Consider the following 16,930-nt stretch of genomic DNA (forward strand, 5'->3'; position numbering starts at 1 on the left):
TATGTGCCAGGCACTGCTCCAAGCTCACAGATGATATAGCAGAGAACAAAATAAGCAAAAATTCCTATTGTTGTGGAACTTATTCTAGTGGAAATAGAGAGACAATAAACAAAATATAGAGTACATTATAAAATATACTAAGGAGCTATAAACGCTATAGAGAGAAATAGAGCAAACAACACATAATTTTAAATAAGGTAATGATGAAAGTCCTCACAGAGAATGTGATATTCAGCAAAGACTGGAAAAGCTGCAGGAAAAATCAATGTGGATATTTGGCGGGGGGCGGGCACAATTCCAAGCAGGGGAAGAGCAAATGCAAAGACCCTGGGGTAGGGTCTTCTTAAAGAACAGAAGAACACAGCAGCTGAAAGCTGCAGGGGAGTTAACAGAGACAAGTTACTGGTGATCACAGGGGGATGAGTTATGTGGGGCATTAAGGCCATGATGAAGATGTTAACTTTAACACTGAATCAGATGGGAAACCACTGCAGGGTTTAAAGCAGAGGAATGTCATGGTCTGACAGGTTTTTAAAAGGCTGTTCTATCTGCCATTAAGAATAGACTACAGGCTGGAGACAGGAGTTCAGGGAGGCTGGAAGCAAGGAAAAGAGTTAGGAAGTCATTGCATTAATCCAAGTAAACACAGCAGTAGCCTGGATGAGAGCAGCAGTGGTGGAGGCAGCGAGACGTGGTCAGATTCTGAATCTATTTTGAAGGGAGAGGATTTGGTAACCAACCTGACGTGGGGTGTAAAAGCAAGAGAGGAGTCAGGGATGCTCTCCGATGTGTCTGGCCTGAGCAGCTAGGAGGATGAGGTTTGCATCAACTGAAGTGGGCAAGACGTGGCAGAACAGGTTTGCTTGACATGTGCCAAATTCGAGAAGAGTCTTAAACATCTAAGAGATGATGCTGATAAGGCAATGTGATGGGTTTTTGATGAGTCAGTTTAGTTAGGCTAAACTATGAGGATGATGGGAAGGGAAGCATCCATTGTGTAGTGTATACACACTTCATCCTAGTTATTCAATCAAACACTAATCTAGGTGCTGCTGTGAGGGTATTTTTCAGATACTAATTAAAGTCCCTAATAAATTGGCTTTAAGCTAGGGAGATTATCGTAGGTGGGCCTGACCTAATCAGGTGAGTCCTTGACATGCTGGAAGTCTTCAGACTCCAAACTCCAAACAGCATCCAGGTCTACAGCTGCTCTCTCCTCACTGGATCCTCCCTCACTGACTGCCTATGGAGAACAGCTTCTGGCCACACCTGTAGGGTTCCTTCCTTTTCATGATCCCAACTGCCTACCCAATGGATTTTGAACTTGCTTAGTGAGCCCCCATGATCATATAAGCCAACTCCTTTTAACGAATCTTGATAGGTAGATAGATAGATAGATCAACAGACAGTTAATTCTAACTAGTTTTGCTTCTCTGACTGAACCCTGACTGATACAGGCAGTCAGATATGTCAACACAGAATTCACGAGAAAGGTCTAGCCTGGAGATGTAATTTTGACCCACAGATTGAATTAACTCTCCAAGGGAGAGTGTGCGGATAGAGAAGACAGGAGGACCAAGAACAGAGTGTTGGGCTACACGAACACTGAGACATTGTGGAGGAGAGGAGAAGGAGGAAGAGGCAACAAAGAAGACTCAGAAGGAGCAGCCTCTCCTTTGTCCCCTCCCCCTCCTCTGCTACACTGCAGCATGCGGGCCGTCTTCCTGTACCATCTCAGGGCCTTTGCCCTTGTTCTTCCCTTGGGCTGGAATGCTCTTTCCCAGCATATGGCCGGCCCCTTCCCACTAAATGTTTCCATCTCCAAGGGCCTTCCTGATCCCCTTGGCTCAACTTTCTACCCCCCACCCCAGCCTATCTCTATCCCACTGACCTATTTTATTTTCCTCAGAGAATTTATGACAGTCGTAGATCTTTTTATCTGTTTACATGCTTATTAACTAGCCCTACTTCCACCCCCTCTGACACTAAACTCCATAAAGCGAGAACTCAAACTGTATTCTCTCTACATAGACTATGCCAAGGCGATAAGGAACCTTTGTGAAAAGGAGAAAATGGAGTCCTCGCTGGGTGGCTGCAACCCACCACATGGACTGGTGTGTGGGGCACGGACTGAATCCAGGACCCCCAACATATGCCAGGAGCCCTCAGGCAGGACACACACTGGACATCTGAATGCAATGGCTCTAATCTTAGGGAGTCAATACATATTTAGTAAGTTAATAAATGAGAGAATTTACATGCCTCTTCCCTCCCCCTACCTAACTTAAAGCTGCACCATGATGCTCATGGGCCTTAGGCACTTTTGCCTTCATGGGCCCACTGCTCCATCAAAAAATATTAAAAATTATATTGTATGGCTCCTTTGGTATAAACATAAATAGATGAATTGTAAAAACTGAAACATTTTCTTTGACCTAAAAGTTACTTTTTTCTTCTTATTTTAAAAGAAATTAAAACATTTAGTGGCTCCTAGAAAGGTACTGTGGCTCTAGACACTGTTCCCACTATGCCTACTGGGTAAATCAGCCCTGACCTGAATATAAGCTCCTGTGTACCAGGACTTTATTTTTGTTTTCCCTGCATCTGGAAAATACTGGCACCGAGCAACTCTCAACAATGTTTTGCTGATTTGAATGATAAATGCCTAAGTGAAAATAGGAACATTTATCTGATTCCCAAATCTTGCTATTTACATGTGTACTAATAAGAAATCACCACTGCATGAATAACAGAGCCAAACTTACCTTCTGTTCATATTCAGCCTCATATCTTACGCAAGGCTGTTGGGTAATATCTGGGCCCTTGCACTTGGATATTCGTAGAAGAAGCTGGCGCTGTGCGTACACCAGGAGTGGCGTCACTTGCTCTGTATATCTCTCACTAGACAATGGTAAAAATATATTAAAAACAAACGTTAGTAAAGAAACACTCTTCTCAGTGAAGTCTGCCCCTGTTAGCTGCCCTTACAGCGGTACCTACTGCGAAACTGTATTGAACTGAATGGCGAGTGATACAAGTGTTTCCCATTTTTCTACTTGATATACAAGTTCCAGAGATTTTAATACAAAGTCGTGGATCCATTTCAAATCAACCACATTGACATCATCCAGAGGATGCTCAAAGGTAAGGCTAGAACCACCGTTATCATTTTTGATATCTCCATAGCAACTTGGAACACTGAACTCTCCTTCTTCAACAGTCTGCAAGTAGCACATGGAAAAAAATTGTGTAATTTCAGATTTTACTACATGTTTTTTCTGAACACTGAATGTATAGCTAAAAATATAACATGGAAAAGAACCGAACAGAAAATAAATTTAATATTTTTATTATGCAAATCAAAGCTTGATGACACCATCCAACAGCACTTCTGCAATGATGGAAACGTGCTTCATCTGTGCGGTTCCATACAGAAGCCGCTAAGCACATGTGGAAGCTGAGCTGTTGAAGTATGACTAGTGCAACTAGATTTTTAAGTTTATTTAATTTTAATCATTTAAGCCTAAATGTAAATAGCACGTAAGCCTAGTCATTACTGTACTTGCTGGTACATAGTCACTATTTAAGTAAGGATAGTAAACCAATAAATAAGGTAAAGTTTTGAGGAAAAACAGGTTATAGTATACACAAATAATTAAATTTCCCTAATACACTGGTTACATTCAGTTGTAGAATAATATGTCCAATTCCCCAATGCAAAAGGTCAAACTTATGGAGAAGAAAATCTTCCAGAAGACCCTCTTTTTGCCTAAGTTAGAGGTACTCTGTAACTGTTGTGTTCATTTCCTCTAAATCCCTGACGCATTTGTGTAAACCCTTAGAAATTTCTGAGGCAAAGCAAAGCCTGTTAGATCCACCTACTGGCCGGACTATAGCCCAATAAACAGTACCTCAAGTCTAGCCCCTCCCTCCCATAGGATTCATAGTCCTTGAATTTGGAAGAGATCTTGAAAGTCATCTGGCTGTGAAATGCCATATGCGTACCTGAAGTCAGGCTACGAAGATGTGGATAAGAGGTGTGACATACATGACCTACGTGACTTTGCCTCCTTAGCACAGTGCCTGGCACCCGGGACATGCTCAATAAAAGACAGATGTCATTTTATTGATGTTATGAGCTCCGTCCCTGTCATCTAATAATCAAAAGTCAAGGAGCTCAAGATGACATCAGTCCCATTTGTCTAAGTCCTCATGCCGTGTGGATGAAAAGCGGCAGCCAGTTATGATGACAGGTGATCGATCCAAAGTTATTGCCAAATTTGTTAACATTTCTCCATTTCTAAGCCATCCATAAAGAAAATCACAAATGGGGTCATACCATCCTCACAGGAGTCCAGCAGGGCAACCACACTATCTAGATTCATATTTTCACCAATAAAAAACTGGTAGTTTTTTAAATTAGTAAGGAAGTGCTTGATTTATTCTGTAGCCTCTGTCATAAAAGGTTTTACTCTTTCTGGTTTCTGTTCTTCAAGTCTGCCTCTGATTGATTTCATGCAAACTCTAATTTACTTCTTACAGCCCTCTTTTTTAAAACTGATTTTCTGCAAGCAATGGTTCATGACAATATCAACACCAGTGATTACTGTGCTTTCAGTACCTTCACCTAGGGTACCGAAAGCACTGTACAGCAGAGTACATTCCCATCAATGTTATCCTCTGTCCTACTGACCATCTTCCCTTCCACCTCCAGGCACAGCCCGCTCTCGATCTCCAGGAACTTATAAATGTCAGGGAATATCTCATGATGGCTGATGAGGTCCTGGTAAATAATTGTGATGGCAGCTGGAGAGAGATGACAGCTGCCCTGGCTTAGCAGGTGCCCAGAGCTCAGAGTGAGCATGGTGAAACCAGAGGGGGAGGGAGAGCAGGTGGAAAAAGTGATATCGAATTCTGTAAATACTTTTTCTGTATCTATTTCAATGGCCATGTGATTTTTCTCCTTTATCCTGTTAATATGGTGAATTACACTGATTGATTTTCAAATGGTAACCTTACATTTCTGGGATTAACCCCCCCTTGATCATCATTTGTATATATTATATATATAATTTGCATATTTTATATCTTACTGGGATTGATTTGCTAACACTTCATTAAGGAGTTTTGTGTCTATGTTCATGAGTAATATTGAGTCATACTTTTCTTTTTGACATATCTGTCAGGGTTAAGCTGGCCTCACTTCTAAAAAAAAATGGTATATGATTTATTATTTCTTCCTTGTGTGTTTGCTAGAATGCTGCAGGGAAATATTCTGGGTCTAGAGTTTTATGTCAAGGTTTCTGATTATGAGTTCAATTTCTTTAATATATTTGGGTAATTCATTTTTTCTATCACTTCTTGTGTCAGATTTGTTAAGTTGTACTTTCTAATAGACACATCCGTTTCATCTAAGTTATCAAATTCATTAGTAAAAATTGGTCATGACATTCCCTTATTTTTCTTTTAATATATATAGGAACTGTAGCTATATCCCTCTTTCATTACTACTATTAGTAATCTGTGATTTTCTCACTTCTGTTCTTCATCAGTATTCCTAAGATTCTGCCAATTTTAATAATACTTTCAAAAGATTAATTTACTGACTTTATTTTCTGGGTTGTTTTATATCTAATTTATTTCTGCTCTTACCATTTCCTTCATTTCTTCTTATTTCTATTATTCTTTTTACTTTCTTTGGGTCTAATTTACTCTTCTTTTTCTAGCTCCCATAGATGAACACTTAAATGATTGATTTATATCTTTCTTCCTATTTACTAAACATTTAAAGCCATAAAGTTTCTGTTAAGCACTGGCTTATTTACATCCCACAAATTCTGATATGTTATTATCAGTTGAAATACTTTTAAAATTTCCCTTGTGTTTTCTTCTTTGACCCATGGATTATTTAGAACTGTGTTATTTAATTTCCAGATATTTGGAGATTTTTCTTCCTACATTATATTAATCTGTTTATAATGTAGCAGTTAGAAAACACACTCTTTCAGATCTCAGTCTTTTAAATTTTATTAGGACTTATTTTATGACTCTGCATATGATACATCTTGGTGAACACACCATGTGCCTTGTGCTCTGTTTCCAACCAATCTTAATTTGTACTGCACGTCACTTCTGACACTAACTACCCCAGTGTCAGGGTCAGACTCCACAGTTTAAGGGCTCAGTGCTCACTGGAGATGCCAGCCACAAGTCTCAGGGTCACTCGCACTTCTGACTGACGAGCTTTAAGTTTGGGTTCAATCATTTCCTAGAATGACTCAAAATTCACTGATACAGTTTTCTTATAAAGGATACAACTCAGGAACAGCCAAAAGGAAGAGGTGCATAGAGGTAGGTCTGGAAGGGTCCAAGATGAGGAGATTCTGTGCCCTCTCTCTATGGAGTCAGGGCCTGATACCCACCCGACACCAATGTGTCCACCAAACAGGAAGCTCTTCAAGCTTTGGGTGTCCAGAGTGTATTCTGAATCTCTGTTATTTGGTGCATACACATTTATGATTAGTATGTCTTCCTGATTAATTGAGCTTCTTCTCATTAGGAAATGTCCCTCTTTCTCTCTCAAAATACTTCTTGATATGAAGACTATTTTATCTAATATTAATATAGCCTCACCAGCTTTTTTTGTTTACTATTTTCGTATTTTAGGCTATTTTCTTTCACTGTTTTATTTTCAATCTGTTTCTTTATACCCAGAAGTGCTTTTTTTTTTTTATAAATTTATTTATTTATTTTTGGTTGCATTGGGTCTTTGTTGCTGTGCACGGGCTTTCTCTAGTTGTGGCGAGCGGGGGCTACTCTTCATTGCAGTGTGAGGGCTTCTCATTGTGGTGGCTTCTCTTGTTGCAGAGCACAGGCCCTAGATGAGTGGATTTCAGTAGTTATGGCATGTGGGCTCAATTGTGGCTTGCAGGCTCTAGAGAGCAGGGCTTAGTTGTGATGCACGGGCTTAGTAGTAGTTGTGCACGGGCTTAGTTGCTCGACGGCATGTGGGATCTTCCCAGACCAGGGCTCGAACCCACGTCCTCTGCATTGGCAGGCAGATTCTTAACCACCGCGCCACCAGGCAAGTCCCAGAAGTGCTTCTATTATGGACAAGTACACGTCCTTCTCTTTTATCCAGTCAGACAATCTCTGTCTTTTAATTAGGGTATTTAATCCACTTATAGTAATATAGTTATAGATATAATTGGGTTAGATTATTTGTTATTTGTTTTCTGTTTGTCCCATGTGTCTGTGTTCCTCTTTTCCTGCCTTCTTTAATTGACTATTATTTAGTTTTCCACTTTACTTTTAGCTTCCATTTGGCATTTTAGCTATATCTCTTTTTTGGTAGTTATTCTGGGGATTATTAAATGCATACTTAACTTATCACATTCCACTTGAGAGTTAATATTGTACCACTTTAAATAAAGTTTAAAAGCTTATGACAGTTTAATTTTATTTGCCCTCCCAGTTTTTTGTGCTATTGTTCATATATTTTACATCTGAAAATGTTATAAACCCCACGACTCAAAGTTTTTATGTGTTTATTAATTTTCAATGTGTTTGGGGTGTATGATGTTTGCATTTTTTTCAATTTTATTTTCATGCTTTAAACCACAGTGTGCTAGATTTGAGATGGCTGTAAATTCTACCACGTCTAGTGTAACAAAACATGGACAGATAAAGCAGTGAAATAAATATCAACCAACAAGCTACATGATCTGTCTTAGGGTCTGTTTCTTTCTCTATCAAAAAGATTGCTATGAGGATTAAATGCATTTAGATTAGTTTAGGTAGAAGCTGGAGCTCAGTAAATGTTACTTTCTGTTCCATTTAAGAAACTGAATTTTCAGGCAGATATTTTTAATTAACATCAATGTACTGCAATATACTGGGAACCAAATAACAATGAGAAACAAATGAAATACAGACAAACTAAATAACTCAAGCAAAATATTAATTTCTACTTATCCCAAGCTGCATGGTACAAAGAATTTGTTAATTAACCTACAATAAAAAGAATTACCCAAATACTCTTACCTTAACAGAACTGATATTTGGTAGTTCTATTAACATGTCAATAAGTAATTCTGCCCCCAAATAGAATGGTAAAACAGAAATAAAGAGGAAACTGTCCTGGCTAATAGGAAATGTTTCAAACAGATCCACTGCTTGTTTATGAAGTATTTGTAGCTCCTGAGTAAAGTTCCAAAGAGCCCGACAGCAGTTCTGAAGCAGAGTCCAATAGCCGCCACGATGAGCGAGAACCTAAGACAAACACAACATTCAAAAGATGCCGAAGTTCCCAAAGTTATGGATCTCTGAACAACTTCCTCTTCCTGCAAATATTCTACATCAATAGTAAGAGTAACTAACACCATTTGTTATATACTACTTACATGTGCTAGACACTCTGGTAAGACATTTATATGCATTATCTCAGTTCATTCTAATGACAACTCCTATGAAGTAGGTATGCACTAGTATTCTCCTCAATTTACAGATGAGGAATTGGAGGCATGGGGCTAAACTGCCCAAGGTTATGAGTCTACTAAGTGATGAGCTAGGATTTGCACACCAGCAGTCTGCTCCAGCACGCCCACTGTTCTAGGTGCTGGGAATGTCACAGCGAGCAAGGGAAACTGGGCCTGCCCTCGTGAGGCTTCAGTCTATTAGGAGAGACCGATACCAAATAAGCAGACAAATAAAAATACAACTTCAGGGAATGATAAGTGTTGTAAAGGCAAATAAAGCAGAAATGACTCAGAACGTGATGAGGGTGAGAGGACAGGTCCTTTTATACAGGGTGGTCAGGAGAGAAGTTCTCTGTGAGGTGAAGTATGAGCAGAGCCCTGAATGTTGAGTTGAACAAGTCATGTGAAGGTGGGGGTGGGAGTGTTGGGAGAAGAACATTCGGGGCTGAGGGAACAGCAGGTGCAAAGGATGGAGGGTGAACCTGAGGGCTGAGGAGGGAGCAAGCTTAGTGCTTTCAGAACCCCAGAGGGGAGAGTGGACTGCACAAGAGCAAGAGGAGTGAGTCCTGAGAAGTGAGCAGAACCCAGACCTTCTAGGGCCCTGAAGCTGGTACAAAGGAGGAGAGGATGCAATGCTCATGGTCAAGGCAGGTGATGTGGGTTTACTTTACATTTTTATAAGGTCACTCTCTCTACTTTACGAAGAAAGTGGGCACTTAAGTATTCCTTTCTCATCTAGAAAGAATAAATTTCTTCTCATCTCTTGAGAAGTTTGAAGTACATCCCCTTCTTGCTATGAGAAAAAGGAAACAAATTTCTTTGTAGATAATGATTCCAATTCTGAGTTTAATATTCTATCATATAATATTTAACAAGAAAAAGACAAAAGCATTTGACAGAAGACACAGGTAGCCTGGAGAAGCAGGAGGTCAGGGGGGAAGGGACAGGGCTTCCCCGTGGCCTAGAAAGATCTTCCCCTGTGCTAGAGGGGAGAAAGGAGTCTATGGTGCCCAGGAGGGATCAAGAGCCCGAAGAAGAACCCCTGGTGTCACTGGAGAAGCCCATGTCCCAAGTGTGGCTAGAAAGCAGCAGAGGGGTGTCTGAATATTCATGGAGACTTTGTAGACAAGGACAAAGGCCACCTCAGCTCTGGGTGGATGTATGACTATGACTAAAGGGGCTTTCCCTCCTCCCTCACAACTTGACCAAATGTGAGACCTCAGTCCCATGGCAGGCAAGCCTTACAGATGACTGACATAAAATCCAGCAAATTTAATCTCACCGATGAAACTAAAATTATGTATATTAAGTAAATAAATGTATCATACATGCCCAAATTCATGGGCTGAGATTTACGTCCACTACATTAACAAATAAGAAGGACCACCTTACCATTGCTCTCCTGCAATATAAAAAGATTTTCATAAAATGATCCAAGAGACCCACACTTGCTGAGTGATCCTTTTCTTTACCACTGAGACCTGATTGAGAGTCTGATTCATAACCTGTTTGTGTCTTGGAAACGTTTTCATCACTCATCGTGGAATTAAGAAATGCCGAAAATTCTTCTCCATCTACAGTACAAATATAAAGTATATTATTATTGAAAAGAGAGTTAAGTTCCAGGAAACACAACAGGTGACTAGCATCAAATGAATAATTCAGATAACAAGCGCTACATAAATTTGAAGAAAGGACAGAATTATCATGGATATGCTGAACCGGGGAAAGTTTCCAGAGAAGGAGGCTTTTAGATTAGGTCTTAAAGGGTGATCATGATTTAGCTACGTGGGAAGAATACAGAGAACATTCCAGGCAAGGGTGATGGCCAAGGGAATGATGCAGAGGCAGGAATGTCATGCTTTGGGGGAGAAGAATGACAGGATCCCACTGTTCCTTAATTTCCCCGCAAACAGGCCACTCCCTGGACACACACGCCGGAAGGTGAGGAGCATCCCCTGGTGTTAGGCAGTGCAGCAACCCTGATCACTCGTTCTCCCGCTGCTGTGCTATAAAAACACAGAGGATTTCTCCTGCCACAAACATTCCCTTACTAGAACTCTGCATTAAATAATAAGTCTCAATAGCAGAATATTTTATTGCCAATTTCATGGGAGGTCTTAGGGAGCTACTTTAAAAAAAACTCAAGAAGCTATATATACTGTAATGTACATACAAAACATGGACTCTTTCTATGTCCACGGAATTTACTTTCAAATACTTTAATAGTCCTGGTATGACATGCAGGTACCAGTTAAACTTAAACTATACCCTAGAAGAAATTAAAAAGCACGTTAAGTACCTCAAATCTGAATCAACCCCCCTGGGGCAGTTAACCAGCATATGAAATATCCTGTTCAGCAATAAGCCATATAGGATTTAAAATGCCATTTCTGAAAATCTATATAAGAGGGTTTGTACTAGCATAAAGATATTAGAAATAAATTTTTATTTGTGAAATGAGTGGTATTCAAGATAGGTGATTGTTTAGAAATAGTGTCATCAGTGCAACACCCAGAGAGCCCTGTTCACCTACATCTCTCCACGTCCTGGAGGCCCCAGTCACCTGACCAGAAGACAATACTGGTTGGTCCTGCCATGAGGGTATTACTGCCTTCATCTTGGAGAGAGCTTTCATGGAAGGTGATAATTACAGCTCCTAAGGCAAGAGCGGACTGCCCTGAGTACAAAATCGGAACGATGAAACAGCTGCATGATGTTTTCATGCCTGCTTACATCAGTATGTTTGGTGGAATTTGTTCTGAAACTTACTTCCACTAAAACATAAAACCTGACGGCAAGTCTTCACTTACCTTGACCACTGGAGGCTACCAATATTTTTTAAAAGAACATTATATTTGCTGAATGGCCAAATTGATTTAGGGGAGAATCCTACATAAATATTTCCAAATATATATGATGATGCCACAAAAATGTAGAAATTTTTTTAAAAATAGAATAAGAATCTCCTACAAAATATCACAACTCAACTAAATTCCTAAGTCATTGGAAAATGATGTGTGTAGCTCTGTGTCTATGGGGGGGGTGTACGTGTCAGGGTATGTGTGTATGTATGTGTTGCATTTGTGAATAAAAAAATCTAAAGACAATTGGATAACATAGAACATATTTATTTTACCTGATGGTAAGACAGCCTTTCTTCTTTTAGCTGTAAGAAGGAAATCAAGCATCGCTTTATAGTTTTCTAGAGTCAATTTTCCTGTTGGTAATACTGTTCCTGAATTATACAGTGAGAACATATTAGGATCAAATGACCGGAAACTGCAAAGGGGAAAAAAACTCATTAAAAGAACAATATAAGCAAAATTGAATTAATTCTGTCAAATACCAAATAAATAAATACATGTTTTAATAAAATGGAATTTAGCACCAAGTTACCCTGATACAAATTCGGTCACTGTCTAATTTTTGTGCCGCCAAGTAATCATACACGAACGGCCGTGTGTGACTGGCAGGTCGGAGAAGAAGAGCTCTCGGTGTCCAGGGGACAGTGAGGAAGTCCATCTGATCTGAACTGTTTTCCCTTTCACAGCCTCAAGAATGGGTCACTTTGCCAAAAGCCTTTCCTGTTAGTCAAGCAATCTAACTGCTTCTTAAATGCTAACCTGGTCTAGCCCACATAGACCAGAATTTTACTTTAAACAAAATTCTGGAGAAATAGAAACTGGATCAAGTTCATTGTGGGTTTCAACCTGCATATTGTTCACTGGATTACTGAAATAAATACCCTCTTAATTCATATCCCTGTCACCATTCTTTCCCTCCTCCAATCCATTTGATATGCTGCTGTCAGAGAAAGTGCCTATCATAGACCTGCTTTAAAAAAAAAACAACTTAATAATCTTCCACTGTATATAAATTAAAGTTAAGATTTAATAGACTGTTAAGATGCTCCATGATCTGGTACTGATCTACTTTTCTAATCACTTCTCACCACTCCCTTTCACATGCCCTAGATTCTGGTCAGACCCCTGGGGGTTCCCATCCTGTGTTTCCTACCTGGGCTCTTGACTCATTCTTCCACCTATCCGAAATGCCTATTTCCCTACCTGCACATTTCTAAATCTTGCCTGTCCATCAGGACCCAAGGCAAGTGGCTTCTCCCCGTGAAACCTTTCCTGTTAGTCTCATCAGGAGAAAGCCTCCTCCCAAGGAACAAAGACTTTATGTGCACTTCACTTTTTACCATTATTTACAATTATTCGTGAACATTTGTGAGCCACACTACCAGACTCCAACTTGTATATACTGCTCACCTTTGAATGCCCAGGTACTTAACTCAGCACCTGGTATCTAATAGGTGCTCAACAAGGGTTTTTTTTGGCCACGCTGTGCACTTGCAGGATCTTAGTTCCCCGAACCAGGGATTGAAACCCAGACCCACGGCAGTGAAAGCTCAGAGTCCTAACCACTGGACCGCCAGGGAATTCCCTCAATGAGTTTTTTTTCTGTTGTTCTTGTGTTTTTAAAGAAAGACTCTGGTTACATAGAGTTACTCTGGTTACGTGGTATTCCATATTACGTATTTATGTTCTTTTTTTTATCTCCTATAAACAACACTTTAGCCAAAGACAATCAACAAGAACTGGAAAATGTCTTTGGAATTAATGACAGAAAGTTTACATTGTATGAGAAAATACAACCTGTGTTTATACAGGCTTAAAATATACCTCTAAATGAAACAGAGATTTGCCTAATGACTACTAATATAATTTCTGTACAATTAATATTAAACTTCTCTTGGAAAATTCACTTTCCCCTTTCACTGAAAGCTATATTGACTAATATATTCAAAATATATGCAAATTAGTACTTCATAAGCACTTCAGCACTCATTTGGGAAAGATTCTGAGATAAGAAGTTTAAAAATATACCAAAGGTCAGTACAGACTGAAGCACTTTGTAAACCTCTTTAAGTTATCATCAGCATTGGAGCCCTGCTCATAGAAATACAACCCATGTTCTTGAGACTAAAGAAGTATTATTCATTGATAATATACTCTACCTGACCATTACCAATGACGAACCGAATTTCATCTTTGCATGTTCCCCTAGCTCTGTTAAAAGCAGGTTGAAGTGTGCGCTTGCCAGATACAGGTTCATCTGAGCTTTCCAGGGCATCTCCTCAAGAAATATTTGATGAAACCTCTTCTTTTTAACATAATTTAATATTAAAGGATTCAAGTTATCTACCAGGAATCGATGTGCTACTTTTCGAACATCAGCTCTCTTATTTCTGCAGAGGGAGAAGGAAGTTTTGAAATTATACGAACTTCCAGACATTTAACAAAGAAGAATGATTCCAATTTGTACAAAATACATCAAGAAGTCACCTGACTGCCCTTATGCAAATGTTTCTGGTTTATCTGTCATCTCCTTAGCGCTAAAAACGTGAACTAGGACAGTGAAGCACGCACAAGGATAAACACTAGGGATGAAGACACTATGAATTGCCTTCAATTCTCTCTGATGTCTGTGTGCTAGGCTCAAACCAAACAGCGCTTTGCTTTTCCATCACCAAAAGGCCACTGAGATTAGACAACTAAATTATAACATTATAATGTTCACATTCATCAACTAACTTCAATATTAAACAAGAAAATCATTTCTCTGTTCTGTTCCTTAAGGGAAAAAAACAATGGAGCCAAATTTTTTCTAACATTAGCTAGCCTACAGAGGAAATAAAATAGTCAACTATACAACTATACGTGAAATAACTTCATACATCCTATATGCAGTGTGCTCTGGAAAAAACTAATATCTCAAAATTTAGCTAATAGTTTAGGTTTTAAGTATAACATATATTCAATTTGTTTCAAATTATTCCTATCAAAATCTCAAAGTAGCCCACTTAATTTTTTTTTTTTTTTTTTTTTTGCGGTATGCGGGCCTCTCACTGCTGTGGCCTCTCCCGTTGCGGAGCACAGGCTCTGGACGCGCAGGCTCAGCGGCCATGGCTCACAGGCCCAGCCGCTCCCTGGCATGCGGGATCCTCCCGGACCGGGGCACGAACCCGTGTCCCCTGCATCGGCAGGCGGACTCTCAACCACTGCGCCACCAGGGAAGCCCAGCCCACCTAATTTTATAGTTACATAGTTGTTTAAATGACATGACTACTTCTTCAAAATACTTTATCTTTTTTTTTTTAACCCTTGACAATGTTGCTGCCTCATTGGTCTGTGCCATTCTACCTGATTTATATTGGAGAAGGGGAAAAAATGATCTCAACTGGTAAGTTAAAGTATCTTGCTCACTTTAATAGACAACATGTCTGCATCTGAATCAATACAACACACACACACACACACACACACACACACACACACACACGGAAGAAAAGGAAAGAGGGATGGATGGAAGGAAGGGAGATAGACGTTGTTGCATGAAAAAAACAGATATTCTGAAGAACAAAAGAAGGAAGGAAACTACTTTTTTTTTTTTTTTTGGTACGCGGGCCTCTCACTGTTGTGGCCTCTCCCGTTGCGGAGCACAGGCTCCGGACGCGCAGGCTCAGCGGCCATGGCTCACGCGCCTAGCCGCTCCGCGGCATGTGGGATCTTCCCGGACTGGGGCACGAACCCACGTCCCCTGCATTGGCAGGCGGATTCTCAACCACTGAGCCACCAGGGAAGCCCGGAAACTACTTTTTGATATGTAGTGTTGACATTATCATTCAGTGCTAAATATTTTGTATTTTGTTCATGACTTCCTTTTAATCCAACGTTTTTTGAGCTTTTTGCTGTTGTTTGGTTGTCTTAAGTAATGTTTTTTGGTTTCCAAACAAATGGAAATGTTTTAAATAACTCTACCTTAAAAATTAAAAATACAATTTCCAAAATAAAAATCAATCTTATTCCTGTGTGAAGAGGTCAAGTCACCTCAAAAGGCCAAGGAGAGTGACAGGACTACCTGCATCTTCCCCGCCACAGATGGTGAGATCATATCTGGTGAGATACTTCTCACTTTGGCGTTAGGATCATTTTGAGCTGGAGGTAAATGAGAATGAACAGATGCAGAAAGATGCCTTCTTGGAGGTTCCCTTATCTGATAGAAAATAGAAACTTCTGAAAAATGAAGAATGCCATAAATCTCCTCTCCTGGGAAATTTTATGGCCATGAAGAGTGAAAATCAGCGTCAAGATGGACCTGCCCGAACAAGTCTTACTCCAATAGTTTCTCTCATATTTCTACCAGAGTTTGCTGCCCTTGAAAGCCTAAACCCCTTTTCCTTGTTTTGTCACTTTACTATAAATTTGTTGTTCTTTTGTTAAGATGCCGTAGAAGCCCAAGTCCTAACTACCCCTTTGAGTAACTCATCACTGAGTTCTCCCATGCATATGCAAACATTAATAAACTCCTGTTTGTTTTTCTCTTGTTAATCTGTCTTTTGTCAGTTTAATATGACAGAGTCCCAGCCAGGGAACTTAGGAGGGTAGAAGGAAAAATAATTTTTTCCTTGCCTAAAATCTCAATGAAGCTGTTAAAAAAAAAAAAAAAAAAGAAGCTGGGAAGTAATAAGAATAAAAGCAAAAATTAAGGGCAAGGAAAATAAACACAATAAAGAAGACTTACAAAGACAAAATTTGGCTCTTTGAAAAAATGGGGAAAAAACAGACAAACCTCTGGCAAGATAAATCTCAAAAATATGAGAGAAGACAAAAATTAATGAAGTTAGGAATGAAATACAGGGTGTAACTATAGATATAGCAGAGATTCAAAAGATAACATGAGAATATAATAACGTTTTATGAATATATTTGAAAATTTAGATAAAATGGATAATTTCCTAGAAAATAGAATTCATCAAAAGGAACTCAAAAAAAAAAATCACACGGTCTTCCCTAGTGGCTCAGTGTTTGAGAGTCCGCCTGTCGATGCAGGGGACACGGGTTCGTGCCCCGGTGTGGGAAGATCCCACATGCCGTGGAGCGGCTGGGCCCGTGAGCCATGGCTGCTGAGCCTGCACGTCCGGAGCCTGTGCTCCGCAGCGGGAGAGGCCACAACAGTGAGAGGCCCGCGTACCCCCCAAAAAAAAATAAAAAATCACAGATTCAGAGTGGCTATTAATCTTAAAGAAGTTGAATCAGTAGGTAAAAAATGAATGTATGTGTGCAGACATAGTATGTTATAATAAAAATACATATTTGGTCTTTGTCCTTTGTTCCAGGTATAGAGCTCCTAAAACTTGGAGTTTCCTGAGTGATAGGAGTTTCTTGTTATTCATGATGGAACACACCTGAGTCTAGTAAGGTGCTAGACTCAGGTGCTAGTAAAGTGACTCAGGGTTGGGCCCCTAGAGAGCCTCTGGATAGGGGCTGGTCACCATAAAAATCAAACACATGATTACTAAGTGGAACTCTCAGCCCCAACCCCCAGTCTCCGGGGACAGTGACTGCAGATTGGTTTTTTAAAAAACCTGTGAACAATAAGGT

General features: G+C 39.8%; 1 protein-coding gene and 1 pseudogene across 2 annotated transcripts in view; both read right to left on the bottom strand.

Moving 5' to 3' along the window:
• The window catches only part of CFAP54 (cilia and flagella associated protein 54), a gene marked incomplete at its 5' end in the record, with an annotated part of 297,105 nt that overhangs the window by 141,489 nt on the left and 138,686 nt on the right, over nt 1-16,930 (bottom strand). Inside the window, 6 exon segments of the mRNA XM_079935999.1 lie at nt 2,766-2,901; nt 3,001-3,221; nt 8,044-8,271; nt 9,870-10,051; nt 11,617-11,759; nt 13,504-13,734. Coding sequence (XP_079792125.1) covers nt 2,766-2,901; nt 3,001-3,221; nt 8,044-8,271; nt 9,870-10,051; nt 11,617-11,759; nt 13,504-13,734 — 1,141 coding nt within the window.
• Nucleotides 3,880-5,401, bottom strand: LOC307193693 (translationally-controlled tumor protein-like; annotated as a pseudogene). The gene has a single exon. The product of its transcript is annotated as a translationally-controlled tumor protein-like (transcript).

Source organism: Stenella coeruleoalba, assembly GCF_951394435.1.
Source record: "Stenella coeruleoalba genome assembly, chromosome: 11".
NCBI lineage: Eukaryota > Metazoa > Chordata > Mammalia > Artiodactyla > Delphinidae > Stenella > Stenella coeruleoalba.